This window comes from Amphibalanus amphitrite, unplaced genomic scaffold (assembly GCF_019059575.1).
Source record: "Amphibalanus amphitrite isolate SeventyFive unplaced genomic scaffold, NRLGWU_Aamphi_draft 000034F_arrow, whole genome shotgun sequence".
NCBI lineage: Eukaryota > Metazoa > Arthropoda > Thecostraca > Balanomorpha > Balanidae > Amphibalanus > Amphibalanus amphitrite.
The window spans coordinates 172,064-192,510 of NW_024881530.1; the positions used below are offsets into that span (position 1 = coordinate 172,064).

Below are 20,447 nucleotides of genomic sequence, written 5' to 3' on the forward strand. Positions count from 1 at the left end.
GGGTCGACGCTTATTTCCGTGGCTAAAATATCGTGAAGTCGTTTCGTCCGTGCCTGCGGCGCAGTTGGCATGTTATGGGGGCGTACGGTCGATAGGTCAAAGGTTCCGTTAAAGTTTGTCATACAGACTACATATTTCTGTCCCATAGAGTAAAGTGCTATGACCGCCACTTCCAGCAGGCAGCATTACAGTCATAAGCAGCACTAATGACGTCCTACGCTACGGCTTAGCACTACGGCCCATGTCTACCGTTCAGCACTATGGGCTAACTAGCACTAAGACTCAGTGGTCAGCACAATGGGTTAGCACCACGGCTTAGGCATACAGACCAGTCTCTCAGCACTATGCGTTAGCAGTGCAGCTCAATACTAGTCAAGCTATGCAGCTCACGCAACGCACATAACAGTGGCACCACGAGCCGCCCTGGCAGACATTCACACTTAATGACCACCTAAAACGGACCAGAGTGTCAGGTGATACCTAACCATCGCGGCAAACCCCCGCATAATACTAAAACGATACTCAAACGGTAGCTTTAAAAACAGCAAACTGAGCTACAGCATAGAAAAGCGGGTGTAATTAGCCTGTGTAACGGTTAGCGTCTAGTGAACATGCCTTAAGTTGCTGCCAGCTACCAGTCAATACGCATTCAAACGCATGCAAGGACCACTCTTACTCCCGTAGTGGCCGTTCCAAGAGGTTCGCCGTAAGCCGGATTGTCTCACCATATATTGAAATCACAACTACTAGACACCAACTGCACGTATTAAAATCTATATCTGCCGTGAGCCAACGGTAGCGTCGGAGACAGGATTGTCTCCGCGGCAGAGGAGACACACGACCAGTCGCAACGGTAAGATGAGCTGATAGTCAACCGCTAGGTGAAATAGATACCCCCTCATTGCCTGCTACAGACTGAGCTGTACCCAACTAGGTTGACCCAACTCACGATTGACTGTGCTTTGTCATAATACCGCCCGTGTTTGCACTTCTATCACGGATAACTGAACGATACGATCCGCTGCATCCCTCCTGGTTATCACGGATAACATAACCAACCAACGTTTCCCGATATCTCTGTGCTCTCCAGTCATCCTGCCCGGCCCAGTGTCTTATTTGATGGACGGACACCTACCTTCTTCCCTTCTGCTCCAGTTCAGAACGAAAGCAGCGACTAAGTCCTCAGATCACCCTCTAATAGAGCTTGGCAGCCCTCCCGATACAAGACATAATCTGCACACGCGCATAGAAATAAAACAAAACTAAGTAAACACATAGACGGAATCGAGCATCACGCGCCGCGCGATTGTCAATCGATCTCACTGCGTCACTGATTCTGCAGAGGTCGCCACCACTTAAAGAGGTCGCCACCGTCGCTCGTATTGCCAATACGGCCACAGTGGCCCACGACCGGGTCTGCTAGTCTGTCCGCAAAACCCAGGTCTCAGGGTGGCTCTCGGGACCGCGACCGGTCCACGCACTCACTCGCACGCGGTCCGAGCTAGTGCGGTGCATGTGGTTCGCGCAGTCTCCGCAGTGCGGCGCCACCATCACAGAGAAAAGCGTCATCAGCTGACTACCCTGCGCCGGCCATCACACAGTGTCGTCTGCAACAGAGGAGCCCACTGGCCTGAACAGGTGGTCCGGAAACTATACCAGGGAAAGGGCCACCGCTGGAGGCATCAACCCGAGTGATTTCCACTAGGACAGATTGATCGTCACAAACGAAAAACTTGACGGAGCGGATGAATTTCCAATTATCTGAAAATCGGCAAGAATTCGAAGGTACAACGTTTAGCTGAAGTATGTAAAAAAAGGCTGAAGAGAAAGGTCCAGGCAAGGCCATTAACTTCTGATGATAGCAAACTACAGCTGATTGAAGCGAGCAGTAGCTGTGATAACAAATACCATCTGATTTTCTAGGCAGGCGCCTCTAGCCGTACAAAGCTTGCTCTGTGGCAGTAACTCACCATGATACCACCAGCGAGTCTTCTTGGGGTTTTTGTTGCACGTTTTCACGTAGAAGGCATCATCCGGGGGCCGCTTCTGTAGCAGAGAGGAAGGCGAGTAGGTTCTGTCAGCACATTGTTCATTAGTCAACACTCTAATGCAAAAGTTGGAAAGAAATACACGTTTTGTTCTAGTGAAATGGCCGATACAAGCTCGTATACAGGCAAAACTCCACCAAATGTTCGAAAAAGTATTTTTTTGGCTTATCATCCACATTTACAGTTAGTTTTCTGAGACCACGTGAGCTTCAACAGAGTCTGATGGACGACCCTATCTCCCCATTCGCTGAAATCGTTCCATTCTTTAAAAAAAAACTATAGAAAATTCACAAGAACTCATAAAAAACCCAGCGCCCATCAGTTTACAATCTACACCCTACACAGGAAAGCGTACGGTACACCGGGAGAGGAGCGAGCCATTTTTTACTCAATGCTCAGTATGAGAAGAGGAACTCCTTCGTCATCCACTCGTCCTCACCTTATCCTTGCAGCTGGATAGCATGGACGTGATGGAGAGGCAGACGGACGCGACGGAGAGTGCCGGCGACCAGTCGTCCGTCAAAATCGACAGACAGATGTGGCCGTTACTGTAGATGTGTGGGTGCACGGGGATGTTGGGCCGCATAAACACCACCTGGCGGATAGACAGAAAAGCTGTAGCTCACCGACAAGTCGATAGGTGGCAGGCGTTATCGGGTAATGCACACCAATGAGGCGGTCAGTGGGCTCAATGCTATCGTAGTTCGTGGGCCGAACAGTTCGCTGATATCGCCGAGGGCAAAAAGGCACTCCAGAGCTGCGGTTCGATAGAAACTGGCACGGGACGACATAAAAACCCTCAACAGGACGCGCAGTGATGGAGTGCATGCCAAACACGAATACGTAAACATACACGGGCACATAGCACACAGTGCCTAAACGCCGTCAAAACATAGCTCTATCGCACCATATCAACAGCGCAGGTTGCCTCCTTCAAGGAGCCCTGGCCGGAGGCAAAGGATAGCCACTTCTTCATTTCTGACTAGGCTGTATCAGCCGCGGCAGCTCCGCTGCGCAGCAGTTGAAGTTGGGTTGGGAATCCCCCACAGTTCACAGCTAGGTCGGGCCGGGGACGGCCGGCCGACAGAGCTCCTATGAGGCATTTAGCGTTCAAGCTGTGGGTCAATTAAGATGGAGAGAGTAAGGAGAGAAATGGATAGAAGGAGAAAACAGAAGGGGAGGAGATAGGGCGCGAGAGGGAGAGAGCTAGAAAGAATGAGAGAAAATGAGGGAGGATGAGAAAAAGTGAGAGAGGGAAAGCAAGAGAGGGGGAATGAGAGAGTGAGCGAGTGAAAAGCCTCACCTCCGGCGAGTCGAACGGGTATTTTTGGCTGAACCGGAAGTTGAGCCGGAACGTTTCTCCCTCGTACAGGGAGGAGGCCGGTCCGGCCACCGAAACCGTCCACCTGAGGGTCAGGTCAGGTCAGTGACTGATTCCACCCACTCCCCGCTCCCGGGCCTCCCGAACAGCGCTTCCCGAGTCATTCCCGCCGTCCCGCCTGCTAAGCGCGGCGGTTATTCATGTTCATTTTCCGATCGTTTTACTTATAGGTTGTCGATGCGCAATAAACATTCTGGAATGGAATGGAAAAATGGTTCTCCGCAATCGCATCCAAGGACGGTATGTATGCAAATGAAGCCGCAACATCCTTCCACAGTCGATAGCGCAGAGAGGTTGTTTTGCAGCGAAAGCATGTGCATTGCAAACCGTCAGCTTGTACGAATACCATCACTTGACAACTGAACTGAACAAACACCCTCTCCTGAACAGGCATCGGTGAATACCCTCCCCTTCAGCATAAATACCCTGTCCGGACCGCTATCGGTGAACCTCCCATCCCCTCAGCACAGAAGCCCACTCCTGGACTCGCTATCGGTATCGGTAACCCCTCCCCATTCAGTACAGGAACCCCTCCCTGAGCCGTCACCGGGGGAACCCCCTCCCTCTCTGAGCACCGCACCGCGCGCCGTGACTTACTCGGACAGGTTGTCTCCGATTTCCTCCGGGTCGACCGTGACGCCCGGTGGCGGGTCGGTCGTCAAATTCAGCAGCTCTTTCTGCAGACGACGCTGACGACAGACAGAGAGAAACACTGTTCAGACAGACATACGGAACGAGCAGGTAACCAGGCAGATATACCTACATGATACAGCCCCACCCGTTCATGCATTACACAGGTTATACACTTCACAGACAAGCAGTTCATATAGTCACTGCACGTCTCCAGCCTTTACTGCCAAACATACATGTGTTTATCAAATGATCGCTCAGTGGACAACGGACCAGTCCATACTTATTATCGAGTTTTGCTTGTCCTATCAAGGTCAAACACCGCATGAAATGTAACACATAGATCAGGCGATAAATGGCTACAGCGACAGTAGAACGGCAAAAAACTTCATACACTGGCCATCTTTATCCTATAAATAATCTTCCATAGCGCATCCATCACCTTAGAAACACATAGCCATCATTCTTGAACCGAACATCCCCAATACCCAATAACACCTGACAGTGGGTCACGGTGGCTTCCCTTGGTCAGGGGCCGGTAGTCAGCCTACCACCGTGCCAAAGCGCGGCTACAGGTGACAGTAAGCCAGCGCCGGTCGTATAGGGAAAGTCGGCACCCTGCTCAGTGGCTGGAGTCAGTGGAGGGTTTACGGTGTGTGTGTGTGGGGGGGGGGATGAGGATTATGTGGGGAAGGTGGACAGTGGATGGTGGACGATGAACTGTAGATTGTGGAAGATTGTTGCAAATGGTGGATGGTGGACAGAGGACGATTCATGACAACAATGGATGATCGATAATTGACGGTAAAATGCGAACGGATAGACGATGGGTGCCTACCAACGCCAGGTGGCTGATAGGAGACCGCAAGAGAAAACAAGACGAGTTGACTCACTCTCGAGTAGAGTCGTGCTCCAGACTAGCAACTCTCCACCGAGAAACAGTAGTCAAGCACCTCAACGAACAAGCTCTGTCTCAATGAATGAATATCGTGAGCGCTGGATCATATCGTGACTTTCACTCCAACGTGGACTGTCACGCACCAAGCTCTTGAGTCTTGACGTGCCTCCCATGAAAGCTCATGCAAAACGAAAATAACCAACGTGAATATGCTCAAACTCTGAAGCTCTCCAGGCACGGAGCATACCCCAATGCATTTAAATGAGCAAATATGGCGTCCCAGCCGGCACCAGAGTTGGCATTTGGTACTTTGCGGCGGCAAATTCAATTCTACAGAGTGTGTCTCTCGCCGGCACGGAATGAGATAAGACATGGAACGGCCACCACCTGTCGGTCGAATTCCATTCACTCAGCAATCAGGGGCCAGTGACCTCGGTCCCAGGTGGCAGGTAGGAGCTCGGGAGGGCCGGGGTGGCGGTGGATGGGCGGTAAAGTGGCAGGGGCGGCCACCTGAGCAACGGGGAATGTGATCCCGGCCGCGCTGATGTGATGCTAGAGAACAGGCCCACATAGGCCAGTGCATACTAGTAGATAGTGAGGCTTTATCAGCCAGGCAGTGTGCAACTCACATATCGTCACACGTCGAATAAAAAAGGATAACACGCCAAGTCCCATGACAATATACGGGTTGTAATGTCCACCGCCGTCTCCGGATTCCGATGTATTCTCACAAACTCGCGGTGCAAAACACTAAGGCACTGTCGTGCTGTGCGGCCGGGCGGAGCCTCTCGACTGCTGGCTCTGACTGGAGCCGAGCAGGGTGCGGCCGCCTCACACTCGTATTACCGGGGGCCCGATGCCGAGCCTCGGACACCCGATGCACTAGGTACTCGATACACTACACATTCCCCCCCTCTCGCAAAAAAAGGAACAGCATCACTGCGACACGTAGTAGTCCGGTCGTCTACAGACACGGTCGCTTCGCCTGGGACGCTGCACGCTCACATCGGCGGCGTCCGGCGACGGCTCGCAAGCTGTCTCGGTCGACGGGCGAGAAGCAGCGGCGAGCGAGGTCAGCGGGCCAGCGGCGTCGGCCTCGGAAGTCGTGGCGGTCGACGTGGTCTCGCCGGGCCCAGCGGAGGGAGATGCTGAGGGAGACGCCGGCGCGTATGGGAGACGGGCCAGATGGGCGGCGTTCCAGGTCCGGCCGTCAGCCAGACGGTACGTTGCGGGACCGACGCGCCCAGTGACTCGCACCGGAGACGTGAACCGACAGGACGTCTTCGAGCGGTGTCCCTGCCGTCTCACGCAGACGTAGTCGCCCTCAGTGATGCGCGGCGTCGTCACGCCACGGCGGCGGTCGTAGGACCTCTTGTTGGACTGCTGTCGGCGTCGAACTCGAGACGCCACACTGTCGGCTCCTGGTGTTGACGGCTGAATGACAGGCAGGTTCAGCCTCATCTGTCGTCCATGCAGGAGCTCTGACGGTGACTTCCCAGTTGTCGTGTGTGGGGTGGCTCGATACACCGCCAGGCTCTTGCGTACCTCGTCAATGAACGCTGCTGGTGGACAGTCTGTGATCCACGACTTGAACGTTTTGTTGAAGCGCTCTACGGCGGAGTTGCCTCTAGGCCAGTAGACGGACGATTTGGTGTGCTTCACCCCTCGGGCGGCCAGATACGCAGTGAACTCCCTGCTCGTGAACTGAGGCCCATTGTCCGTCACGATCTCGTCGGGATAGCCCTCTTTGGCCCACACAGTTGACAAGAACTTGATGACGTCTTCAGTCTCAGTCGATGACGTCAGGCAGACTTCCGCCCATTTGCTTCTGTAGTCAATCAGAGTGATGGCGTAACGGGCAGTCGCTGGTGCTCCGTTGATTGGACCAACGATATCCATTCCCAGTTTCGACCAGGCGCGGTCCGGCAGGTCGACTGGCTGCATGGGCGCAGGGCGTGCGCGCTGGGAGAGGACTGCGTCGCTGTGCTGGCAGCGCTCGCAACTTCGGCACAGCTCCTCCACCTCACGGTTGATGCCGGGCCACCACGCCAGATTCCGCAGCGCCTGTTTCATGCGGACGATTCCGTCGTGCGCGCTGTGCGCCAGCTCCAGGTATCTGCGGCGGAGCTGAACGGGCACAACAACTTGTTGGGCTCCTCTCAGGATGACGTCGTCGTTGCGCACCCACAACTCGTGTCTCATCTTGAAGTACGGCTGGACTTCAACCGGGCAGGCCTTGGCGCTGCTCGGCCAGCCGCGCTTGATCTGATGACGCAGCTGCTGCAGCTCAGGATCAGCAGCTGACGCGGTGCGGACGTCTTGCTCGGTCAGCACGCTCTCTTCATCTGTCAGAAGAGCGATCACCTCTTCTTCAGCGGAGCTGTCTTCATGCAGGTCCGCTTCTTCGGGGTGGCCACGGACCATTGTCAGTGAGCATATCTCGCCAGGGTCGGGCTGAGACGGTGGCGGTTCCGGGACTTCTGCGCTCCCAGTGACCGCCAGCGGATCGATTGCCCCACTCGCGGGGTGCAGGTTTACGTCCAACTGCTTCAGCAGGTCCAGTCCCATGACGGCTTCTTCACCGTCGGAATCTATGATGAAGAACTCTGTGTTGGCTCGCCGTCCACGGTAGGTCACCAGCGCTGGCAGCGTGCCAAGCACTTGAAGCTGGTGTCGACCAAAACCGAACAGACGAGCAGACGTTCTATTGAGACGACTGCCTTTGAAGAGACGTCTGGCGATGCCGAGTCCTAAAGCGGACACCGTGGCACCCGTGTCAACTTGCAGATTCACGGTCTGCGTGATACCTGGTACCTCCATCTGTACTTCGCACATCATCTTATCAGTATTTGGTACGGCGCAGCAGAGAACAGTCAGCTCGTGACACCTTCTGTCGTCGTTCCGTTCACCAGACCAGCAGACCACGGCAAAGTGACCCGTCCGCCCACACTGCCTGCACGTGGCCCCGGTAGCGGGACACCGACCGCGCTCATTGTGCTGGCGCCGACCGCAGCTGGGGCACGTGTCCGGTTGCAGCTGGGCAGGTCCGGGGCGACGTTCGGCTTGCAACTGGGCAGGGGCGGGGCGGCGGTCGTCTTGCCGCCGGGCGGGTCGCCAGGGCCGGCGCCCGCGGCGCTGACGAGCGTCAGATATCTGATGCAGTGACTGCGCTCCGTCGGCGGCGGGCCGCGCCGGCCCGGCCATGGCGGTCGCCTCGCGTCGGGATCGCTCGAATGCCTCGGCGATCTCCAGAACGCGGTCCAGGGTCAGGCCCTTATCCTGCAGAAAACGCTCGCGGAGAATCGGATGCACTGTTGCTTCCACGACTTGGTCACGTATCATTGCGTCTGTCATTTGTCCAAACGAGCAGTTTACTGCCAGGCGGCGCAGCGCCGCCACGTAGTCGGCCGTCGGCTCGTGCGACTCTTGCCGTCGCTGCCGGAAGAAGAACCGCTCCGCGATCACGTTGACCTGAGGTTCATAAAACTCGGCGAGCTGCCGCTCAGCCGCATGGAACTCGTCTTCGTCTTCTCTCCTCGGCTGGACCGGTAGGGTACGGTACACCCGTTGCGCCTCGGCGCCGACACAGTGCAGAAGGAGAGCCGTCTTCCTCTCCGTGCTGTAGGCCTCACCTCCCAGGGCAGTCAGGTAGTTGTGGAAACTGAAAATCCAGTCACTCCAGGGCAGTGCTGGTTTTCCTGGTCTCGCCAGGAACGGAGTTGGCGGCGACACCCCCTCGACGTTCATCGTCGGTAGTATTCAGGATCTCATCCTCGTCGCCAGATGTGATGTCCACCGCCGTCTCCGGATTCCGATGTATTCTCACAAACTCGCGGTGCAAAACACTAAGGCACTGTCGTGCTGTGCGGCCGGGCGGAGCCTCTCGACTGCTGGCTCTGACTGGAGCCGAGCAGGGTGCGGCCGCCTCACACTCGTATTACCGGGGGCCCGATGCCGAGCCTCGGACACCCGATGCACTAGGTACTCGATACACTACACGGGTGCTTTCCTTTTCTTACACTTTGAAATGCGTAACAGTCGCCTCCTTAGCCCCACAACTACACCACGAACGCTACAAACAAGCTAGTTACTAAAATACACATACTAAGCTCTAGATGTGACACAAAAACTACAAAACTGGGTGATCATTTTTGAATGATACAAAAACATTTGTTAATATCAGCCATGTGTTAAGCTGGATAGTTAAACCAAACACACCCATCGAACACGTACGGTGGGACATTTTATCTGGAACACACAGTCAGTCATTAATGTCAATAGCCAGCTTAGAGGAGATGCCCAAAGTATGCACCCCTCGCGGACCGCCGACCAGCTGAGCTCCGCTCGATGCCGGTTTGTCTGACCATTTTCTGCTGATTATCGCCGTCCCATGCTCCGGGTAAAGTCTCCTTCTACCACTATTAGATGTGCAATTGTCTTCGGCTCACATCTGACCACACCTGTCATTAGATGAGGCCATACACTCAAGTACAGTCACGAGAAGTCCGGGCTGTAAGACGGGCGGTCGTGCTCGCTTATTCGCAAGCTGCAGGCTTACCAGCTTTGGGGCACGGGAACTCAATGACAGGCGCGGATGTGTGTGGAGAAGCACACTCTTGTTGAAAAGAGTGTCGGAGACGCGTGAATTAGTCATACAAAGCCGGCCAAACGACAGGTTACAGCATTCTCTAGAAGGCCGTACCGTCCCCGGGTCCGCCAAACCAGTGCACTCGAACGCACTTCCATCAACAATGTCCACTTCGGAATTTTTGTTATTCTTAGTGTCTCCGTGCACTCCAAGATCCTTTGCAGGTTCCAGGAAGCCCGTATAACCGCAGTGTCCTGATTTTCGTGAAATTGGGTGGAAACCCACACCCGAACAGATTCTCTTTGTGACGTCCCGGAAAGACAAACGACGTCCCTGACAGATAAAAGTCGACAGGTATATCGAACACCAAAAGCAAACCAACAAAAAGAAATATCACCTGTGTGGCCTAAAAATACGGCTATGCAAAATGACAATAAATATATCCCAAGGCCTCACAAACCCACTCTTATACTCAACTCCCCTTTCCTACACCGCTGGCCAACTGCCGCAACAGTAAACAACGCGGTTTTATTTTCGTTTTCTGTGCGTCAGATATGGATAGGTTTTTTCCTTTATCATGTGAAGGTAATAGCTGCCATATGAAGGAGAAAAGACGTCGGAATAGAGCAGGGGTCGGCAAATGGTCGGGCATGCCCCCTTTGGGGGTAATGGAGCCCTTTCGGTGGGGGTAATGAAGGATTCTATTTCTGAGAAAGCCTATCTTTTTAGAGTTTGTAGCTCCAGTGATGGAGCCATCGTGACTGTTGCATCCCAGGGTTCAAAGATTAGCCCAGGCCAAAGGCACAGCACACATTGATTAGATACCAATTTTCATGTACCTGCTCGCCTCACCATCTCACCCCTCCGTACAGTCGTATAAAAGCAGCGGCAACTTTTAACCGTCGCCCGTCTGTTGGCGTTTCAACAGCCGCTAACGTAAGGGGGAGGAGTCGGTCGGATCGGACCCCCGCGGCCTCTCGGACTCTGAGATGGAGCTGTGCATAAAAAAGACGAGCGTGCTACCCGTGACAATAGGAAGCCGCTGTTGCCCATTTTTAAGGTCCTTGGTCATTCCGTCTCATTCAAGACGGCAATGGCAAGTGTCGAGAAAATCGGGACCCGCTATAACTTCTTGAAGTGAGATTTTATGGCTCAAGATGATCTCCAGAAAAAGCTCATAAGCCAACGGTCATTATGGGTCCAGAGGCCAGTTTCACCCACAGAAAAATAGCCGCCTGCCGGAATTTTTTGCCTAAAGATCGTTTCACATATGGAGCGTAAACGGTAAAGCCCTATCCGCTTACGAGCCCATCGCGTTTACGCTCCGTATGTGAAGTGGTCTTGAGGCAGGCGGTTATTTTTCTTTTGGTAAAACTGGTTTCAGGTCATGATATTTTCCGGGCTGGTAAAAAAAAAAAAAAAAATGATGGGCTCGAGGGTACAATTTGGTCGTGATCCAATGCCTTTTACGTGAGCTTTTAACGAAAAACCATCCGCCGCCCCTATACGTACAAGGGTTAAATGGGATATAGCATAGGCGGCGGAACGAGGAGGGCAGCGGGGCACCGTGCCCCCTTTGATTTTTGCATTTTAACATTAGCCCTATGGCGTTGCATGGAAAGAATGGGACCAAAAGTCGGCAGTGCCCCCCCCCCCCCTTAATTGAAGGTGCTCCGCCGCTACTGGGATATAGGTATTAAATGTTTTGTGGAGGAAGTGTCATGGTTTAAATTTGATGCATTGGAAATCCACAAATACCCAGAGTTCCAGGACGGTATGGAATTTCAGTAAACTTGGTTGTGTCAGCAATGGGGTCTGGTATAGGTGGGGGTAATGGCCCTGCCTGGCGCCCAAAAAGGGGGCACGACCCCGAATGACCTGCCGACCACTGGAATAGAGGGATCTGAGGACGTCGTTTTCCACTTTTCAGTTTCAGTAGCTGTGCAATGTATAGATAAAAAATAATCATGCGAATATATTACTTCGACATTTATCTATAAGCACCCAACATACCTTTTGTATCAAATCACTGTAACATATTTAATTATTTTTTCCCCTCAGAAGGTCACAGTAACGGGGTAGCGCTGCCCCTTGAACATACCCTTCAAAAGTAGTTAATTTTGCGTGTGTTGATAGTGGTTGGGGAAAAAGTTTGTGTTTATTTATTTGAATTGAAATAAAGTTACCGAATTTCAACAGTTTTAATTAAAGTATGTCGTCCTTGGCTTAAAAATACACGCAATGTTGGGGACGTCGATTGACCTTGTCATTCCCATTCAATCGACGTCGGTACAAAACTGAAAAGTGCACAATGATTTCTTATTTTTTCCAGCCAAGAAAAATTCAGCGTCTACCTTGGAGTTTTCTTAATTGAATTTCGTAACAGGAAGCTATGGAAATTAATTTTCCTAACTGTTTTCCATCTCTTTATTTGGACGTCTGTTTTTTTTTTACGTCACTCCTCTTGCTCGATATAATATTGCTCTTACCAATGACGTCAATATTTAGTGATAGCCGCTGGCTCTTGGGCTGATTTTTGTTGAAGCATATTTACAGAAGGAAGAGATAACTGAACAGACTGACACAATCACTCGTCAGACTGAAAGAATCTCAACCCTTGAGAGCAAAGTGGAGGGTCTGACAGTTATGTTTATGGAGCACATGAAGCGAGTACAGGGATCTCTCAAGGAGCAGGAGACTGCACTGATTCACCAAACGCGGGTTGTTGAACGCTCGTTCAAGGAACAGAAGGAAATGAAGGATTCATATGCTAGCATTGTGAAAGGTACCTGTGACGAGGTTGTCAAATCTGTCAGGGAAATCAAACCAGCTGAAACTTCAGCACCAGCAGTGAACATAGGATCTCAGGCAGCCAAGGAGATTGCAAGTATCTTTGACAGCCACAATGACAAAGAAAGGAGGAAGTGCAATGTGGTGGTCCACAACTTGCCAGAAGACGATCAAGGCCAAACACCGGCTGAGCGTATTGATAGGGACAAAGTGGAATTCATCAAGCTGGTCAGAGAGGAACTGAAACTCAACATCAGAGTTACGAAAGCCTTCCGAGCTGGCAAAGTGCAACCTGGCAAACCTAGACTCTTGATTGCTACACTGGAAAACGTAGAGACTAGGATTGAGCTTCTCAAAAGTGCGAGGCAGTTGAGGGACAGTGCCAGGTGGAGCAACATATATATCTCTCCTGATTTGACCTTCAAGGAAAGAGAAGCGAACCGAGTATTGAGAGCTGAACTCAACAGCCGCAGGATGGCTGGAGAGAAAGAGCTGTACATCTTCAAGGGCAGGATCATGAAGGGATCTGCCAAACCCATCACACATGACAAGACCAGCTCAGATACTACCGCAGCCAAGACTGGTGAAAAAGCTTCAGTCGCACCAGAAGTCTCAAGCTCCAACAGGCAACAAAGTCAACCTGTAGACTCTCTCGTCCAAGAACAACCAGCTCTGAATGCTCCCAGCCATGCTGGTAGTGGGTCTTCCGGAAGCAGACCACGTCAGTATTGACATACTGACTCAGCGGACAGTGCACAGTTCAAGGTGTTATACACAAATGCCGACCAGTTTGTTAGTAAGCGGGACGACCTGTGCATGGCTATCTGTGACAATATGCCTGATATCACGGGTGGAGAATTGTGCTGGACTGGGGGTGCTCGAGCTCTCCCAATTCCACGCCGGCTTGGCTTTGGAGCCGCGGCCGGGCGGCGCGGGTCAAGGTCACCGCCAGGCGGCGGCGGATTTGCTGCGCCCGAGCACCCCCGGCTGGGCACAATTCTCCACCTATGCCTGATATAATTATGATCACGGAAGTCATCCCCAAAGCTCAGACTCTTCCTATCTCACCTGCTTTGTTGCACATCCCAGGCTTTACAATTTTCAGCAATTTTGACCCCTCACATACAATGCTTGGAAAAAGTGGGAAGAGGGGAATATGCATATATGTGTCCAGCTCACTCATTGTATATGAAGCACCATTCCCCGAACGTGATGTGGAGCAGTTGTGGCTCAAAGTTGGCCTCCATGGACAGGATGAGTTGTTGCTTGGATGCATTTACCGCAGTCCCTCCGGGCCCATACAGGAAAGCACTGAACAGCTGTCAAGTACATTGAAAGAGGCATGTAATCATGGAGCATCCCACCTGATGATTGCGGGAGATTTTAACCTCCCCCAAATTAACTGGGAAAGCGAGGTGTCCACAGCCCCTGAGACTCATCCTTCTCATGCTGTCATTGAATGCATTCACGACTGCTTTCTTTACCAACATGTTCGAGAGGCGACACGATACCGAGTGGGTGAAGCTCCAAGCACTTTAGATGTTATACTAACCAATGAAGAGGGCATGGTAAGAAATGTTGAATACCATCCCTGCCTGGGAAACAGTGATCATGTAGTTCTTCGTTTTTCACTGGTATGCTACTCAGCAGCCAAAATTCTTCCCAAGGACCAGAGGTGCCGTGTGGACTTCAATCTACTGGCTACAACCCTAGCCTCCATCGATTGGGGCCATATGACTTCCATGGACTTGACTGACGCTTACTCCTTCTTCAAGGGCAAATGGGATTGGGCTGTCAAGCTGTGCACCCGAGCAGTGCCAACTGCCCTCAGGTCCAGAAACCTGTACATGGACAGGCAAGCCATCCAGCTGAAGAAAAAGAAGTCCCAGCTATGGAAGATCTACATAAGGTCTAAAGATGTGATCGATTTTGCCAGGTACGCAACGTGTCGCAACAGGCTTAGAACTCTAACGAGAAACCTTCGTAGGAGCTTCGAAAAACAACTAGCATCAAGGATAAAGGACGATCCAAAAGCTTTCTGGAGGTACACGTCATCAAGATTGAAAACAAGATGTGGAGTTGGTGACCTCAGGGACGAAAGGGGCGAAGTCGCTACATCAAATCATGAAAAAGCCTGTATATTGAACAGGTTCTTTGCCAGTAACTTCACAGAGGAAGGCAGCGATGATCTACCAGTACTGACAGTCGAGCCGGTTTGTCAACCAGCTGATGACATTGAGATCACGCCCGCGACTGTTGCTGAGAAGCTCTCCTCGTTGAAGACAACCAGTGCCCCAGGACCGGACTCCATTCATCCTAGAGCCTTGCGAGAATCTGCAAACGGCCTTGCTCTCCCGCTGTGCACTCTGTTCAGGAAGTCGCTGGACTCCGGAATCCTTCCTCCGGACTGGAAGACTGGGAATGTGATCCCGATCCACAAGAAGGGAGACAAACGGTCCCCGGGAAACTACCGGCCGGTGAGCCTCACCTCTGTCCCCTCCAAGATACTTGAGTCCATGGTGAGAGACCGACTGATCTCGCACCTGACTGACAATGACCTGCTGCACCCAGCTCAATATGGGTTTCTGCCGAAGCGGTCTTGTACTTCTCAGCTCTTGGAAGTTCTGGACGACTGGAGCGCAGCTATTGAGGATGGTAAACCAGTCGACGTATGCTACCTCGATTTTGCAAAAGCCTTCGACTCGGTCCCTCATAAGCGCCTCCTCGGGAAACTGAAGGCATATGGCATCTCCGGCAAACTCCTACGGTGGATAGGATCATTCTTGACTGGCCGCTTGCAGAGGGTGCAGGTCCAGGGAGACGCATCAGACTGGTCCCCCTTTACAAGCGGAATCCCTCAAGGATCTGTCTTGGGTCCTACCTTGTTTATTATCTATGTTAACGACCTACCCGAATGTGTAACGAACTGCGTTCGGATGTTCGCCGATGACACCAAGATGTACTGCCGCGTTCCTACTGCGCTTTCCATGCCAACTCTTCAGCAGGACCTTGACGCCCTCCTTCGCTGGTCGGAAACGTGGCTCCTCCGCTTCAACGCAAGTAAATGCAAGATTATGCACATTGGGACCAGAAACCCTCGCATGCACTACAGCCTCGGAGACAGTGCCATCAGCGAGGCGACCGTAGAGAAGGACCTCGGCGTCATCATAGATCACCAACTCAAGTTTCATGAGCAGACAGCGGCTGCAGTGTCGAAGGCCTCTCAGGTGTTGTCGGTCATCAGGCGGTCATTTGCGAACCTGGACTCAAACACCCTCCCATTACTATTCAAGACACTGGTGAGACCGCTGTTGGAGTATGGGAACCTCGTATGGGGACCGTTTAGTAAGCTGGACCAGAAGAAGGTTGAGCGGGTGCAACGAAGAGCTACTCGCCTGGTACAAACTGTCCGACACCTGTCGTATCCAGAGAGGTTGCGCGCGCTGAAGCTCCCTTCGCTATACTACAGACGTCAACGGGGTGATATGATAGCCGTCTATCAGATTCTGCATGGTGGCATGGCGGTCCCCACCGAGAAGCTGCTCACCAGATCAACTTCAGGAAGAACAAGAGGCCATGAGTGGAAACTAGCGAAACCGCGGGCCACGACGTTCATCCGAAGACACTCTTTTAGTACACGTGTTATTAACCCATGGAATGCTCTCCCGCAAGCGGTCGTATCAGCTACGTCAGTCAACCAATTCAAGACCAGGCTGGATGCCCACTGGGCTGACACCATGCAAAGCCTTCCCACCTGAACCCGATCTTACCCAACCTGAGGCTGACTGTCGATAAGCACTGGGAGCTCGCTGAGACCGGGCCCCACAGGCCAAATTGGCCTCCCACAACCCGTATACCGTAAGGTAAGGTAAGGTATATTTTTTATTGACGATTATGGACAAGAACTAAACATCTTCAAAGTGTTGTTTTGATGTTTGTGGTGAATGATTGAAATTTGTATTGTACTAGGGGTAAACTGGCATTACTTTGTGTCTATATATGATCATTTGAATTTTGAGGTGCCTTGAGGTGCTATTGGTCAAAATTGCTAGTGAAAATCGTTAATTTTAAGAGATTTAAGGGATCTTCAGTGGCTGAGGCTCCGCACCGATATCGACGTCCTTTTGAAATAGTGACGTCCTTGCGGCTTCAATCACACTCTCCGAAAAATCAATTTCAGGACACTGTATAACCGTGCTATTGCCTTTGCACATGCGCCATGAACTAAAATTTGTTGTGTTGCAAAGCCATCCAGCTGAGATATTGCATCGTTACACTAAGATGTCCAAAAAGGGTATGCTATAAAACGGATGATATTTACCGTACCTTAGGACGGACTTGGACAATGTTGATAAAAAAACAAAATGTCCAAATGTCCCTCATGTAAACCAGCACGTGAAATCAAAATATCTTGTCCTATCTTTGCACGTGGCGACTTTCTTTTTGTATCATTCAAAAATGATCACCCGGTAGGTGTAATTACATGTAATCTAAGATCAAATGTGTGAGCGAGCGAAGTCCATCAGGAGTTGAATGCACCACGGGAATGAACCTAAAACACCAGAAACGTTCCGTTTCGCTGACAAGACGCCAGCTGGCCCTGAACGCATCAGCTGACAGCTGTCATTGTCCATGGACCGACCGACAAGGGGCTGGTAATGAGAGATGAAACGATAAGGGTTGATATCTCACCGCCGGGCTACATGGAAACAAAACCACGCTAACATACAGCAATAAAACGGGGCGCCGCTACCGAAAACTAATTACGTTCGGAAAACAAACATCCAAAGTATCAATGCACAACATATCATAAGAAAACACGTCACAACACTATGTAAAAACAGTCTCCATCAGTTTCACAAAGTTGGAGAGCCAGAGCTGCGATGGGGACCCAGGGTGGGATGCGGATCTACTAAGTGGGCCCCGGCCACCAATGTCACAACAAATAATGGGCACCAAAATGACTCGATTACAAAGGCCACAAATCGTAATCCTCTGAGCTCAACAACCTCAATATAAATACATTTGACATTTCATGGAGGATACAACCTCCACACGCTTACACTAGATGACAAATAAAGGGCTGGACTTTTGTTAACTCGTTGATAAGAACTTTATAACTTGCCTAAGATGATTATCTATCAAAGCTAGGTATTTTTAATTCTAAATTATTAATAATGCATCAGATCTCAGACACAAAATAATGACAAAATCTGATGTCACATTTGAGTAAATTGAGAGCCACTGATGGCCAATGGCCTTTCCATCATTACTTGTTGGAAGAAGGGTAACCACATAGGCATACACACTCAACATGCATTTGCAAAGAGGTACAAGCATTGAAGTCTAATGTCTTGGACACACTCAGACTCAGACACTAGCTCAGTCCAACACCACAATAAGAGTTTTTACTTTCAAGGAATATGTCACCAGGTTGTCAACTTGTCACTATATGACTTGCATGAGCATATTCATGCCAGTGCTGTAGGTACATGCATCCTTATGAAACTTATCCTAATTTTCTGCAATAATGATGCTGCAAACTGAATCAAGTTTGGTCAAATTCGATCGGATAGTAGGGGTCGGGGTCTACGCAACAAGCTCTGCTTAGCGTGGGCTCCGGCTCTGTCAATCCGTCCATTCAAACATTCGAGCTAAATTTATAAAAAAAAGTTGGTCCAACTTATTTTTTAAGCACTGGATAGGTAGGCACTATTTAAAAATTGGGAATGTGAAAGAAGGGGTAGGGATGTTTTTTACCTTGCTACTATAGAAGCAAGGTAGCGCCCAGCTCTGAGCTCACAATCTGATTTAGGGAGATAAGCAACAAAATATCAGACTGAAAGTAGTGACATGAGAGGTGTATCAATGTGTGAGAAACAGGTCTTCAGAATCTGCACAACAACACAACTTCTGAGGGCAGGAAACATGTGACTCGTGAACTGTCACTTGGATTGTAAAAATGTATGCACATACCGGACGACAGTGAAAACAGGGCGCCGGAGGGCATATTAGTCACGAGACATTTGGAACTGCTCCCGCTCCAAGGGCCTTCTATATGCCAAACGTCACGTGTAAATTTCACAAACCTTGATCAAATCGCCCCAGGCGCCCTGTTTTCACCGTCATCCCACATACCTCTGCAGGATTAGCCATGGTTGGGATGAATGAAGATCAGATGATCTGGATGTCACAATCCCTTCAGTCTCTCAGCACCAGCAGATCAAGACCTGGAAAACAGATATCAATATACAATTAGTGGCAGAGTCGTAGGGGTACCTAGTTATTGTCTACCAATTGATTCCAGCTTGGTGATTTCACCTCAAATATAAGTCAGTGGCATTGTTACGATCAACAAGCTCTGGGCTTATGCTGAACAATTAAAAACAGTACAGAGGGCTGTTCACGGGCCCTGTGTGCGGTCGGACCGCACACAGCCTCCAAGCTCCGCCCACTGCGTCCCTACGTCAGCCTTCCGTCACCGCACACAGCGACCGCTGTGGCCGGTCGGGACTGGCCACAGCGGACCGTCCACCGCACGCAGCCGTGACGTCAGGACCGCCTACCCATCCCCTACCCGCACGGCTGCTGGACGCACCGCACACACCGCACGCAGCAGTGTGCGGTGCCCGTGAACACCCCTCAGATGTTAACCCCAGCAATATTGACGCCAGGGTTACCGATACCAGCAACATTGCTTCGAGATTTGTCTCAACCTAGCATGATTCCAATACCACACCCTGATTTTAGGTCGAGAGCTTACCTGCCGGTGAAGAGCGGTATTTCAAATATTCCTCAAAGTGCTGTAATTGTTAAGCAAATGTAAATATGCATTGATTACGTTCACCGTGTCTAAGTTAATTTATTACAGAAAGAGGGCAGCGAGCGGAGTCCTCCTCTGTTTACGTTCGCGTCACGAGAGGGCTCTCTCTATCGTCTGGATAAAAATAGGCCCCGCCCATCCCAATCAGCTGCTGTATGACGAGTTGATGACGACAACCACTACTTACCAGCAACCAATCTAGGGATAGCGTACGTGACAGTAATGGTGCAGCGGTTGCAAAATATTACATTGTTATTCAAACGGTTTTTGCTTTTAGGGCCTTGTTGTTTAACCCATCTGTGTTTTATTGTATTGAGATATGTGATTAGTAGATGAGGTGTTGATGAGGGCAGGTATTTTTTTAAAATATTTTTTTTGACAATTTTTTGCCCTTCTTCTACTTAATAGCTGAACCCGGGGCCACATGAAGTCTAAACCTTATTTACATAACATGTCAATGCTGATGCTGTCTTGAAATGTGAAATTTAGACAATGGTAATAGGAATAATGAATAGCAATTTCACCAACAACTTGTTAATCTCTAGGAAGTGCAATTAAAATTAAAATCACTGTCTGCCACACTGCTTCGATCCTGGTCATGCAACCAACATTCATGGGTGGTGTTTCACGGCAGAGCACTGCAGTGCGCTGCGTGTGTCAGAGCATTGGGTTTCCATGGCAGTGTCAACAAACTTCACTGTGACGCTAAGCTATGACAGCATCCCAGAACGCTAGCATGCTGCGGTACCAGCACCAGCAGCATGCTAGCAGTATTTGAACTCAAACCTCTGTTTTTGGTACAGTTTTTCAGAACCTCTCACTCTGTTCCAAACGCGATTCATCATAAACTAAGAGATCACATGCAACGTCATTTGAGTGATGCTATGGTATGCCGTAGCTACCAGTGCACACAGTGTCTGGATGGTGAAACAGGGCCATTATTAATCACATTTGCTTTGCTTTGTTTCAGCAGAAACCTGTCTGCACATGGGAGGAGTGCAACAAAGGCCCATCAAGTTCATGCATGGCAGTGGATCTCAACAGGAGAAAACCAGAAAGAACATGGATGCTTGTAGATTGCAGTTGTACACTGCTGTTATCACCTGATATGCGTGGCTGGCATTGCTCCTGGCAAGAACCACCTGCAAGTGATGAGATGGTGCCTCAGTCGTTAAGTGTGCTGCAGTGTGAGAGGCGCCCTGATCTCTACTTTGTGATGGGTTTCCATTGGAGGTTCAACTGAGAAGTGAGAACTGACTGTGACCATGCTTGAGCATGCCAGTGGAGCT

At 50.8% G+C, this 20,447-nt stretch overlaps 1 protein-coding gene across 1 annotated transcript; it reads right to left on the minus strand.

The window, feature by feature from the left end:
- Nucleotides 1–707: 707 nt before the first annotated feature.
- On the minus strand, nt 708–19,327 carry LOC122369503 (ubiquitin-conjugating enzyme E2 W-like). The gene is made up of 7 exons (XM_043344300.1): nt 19,099–19,327; nt 18,474–18,565; nt 4,027–4,118; nt 3,352–3,454; nt 2,488–2,643; nt 1,971–2,046; nt 708–1,607 (listed from the first exon to the last, which is right to left on the minus strand). The coding sequence occupies exons 2-7, from the start codon at nt 18,489–18,491 to the stop codon at nt 1,594–1,596; spliced, it is 459 nt and encodes a 152-aa protein (XP_043200235.1). The 5' UTR covers nt 18,492–18,565; nt 19,099–19,327; the 3' UTR covers nt 708–1,593.
- Between the last annotated feature and the right edge of the window lie 1,120 nt (nt 19,328–20,447).

Coding starts and splice junctions, on each gene's coding strand:
- LOC122369503 (XM_043344300.1), bottom strand. Junction 3,455..4,026: donor ATCGGAGACAACCTGTCCGA/GTAAGTCACGGC, acceptor CCTGACCCTCAG/GTGGACGGTTTCGGTGGCCG. Junction 2,047..2,487: donor TATCCAGCTGCAAGGATAAG/GTGAGGACGAGT, acceptor TCTCTGCTACAG/AAGCGGCCCCCGGATGATGC.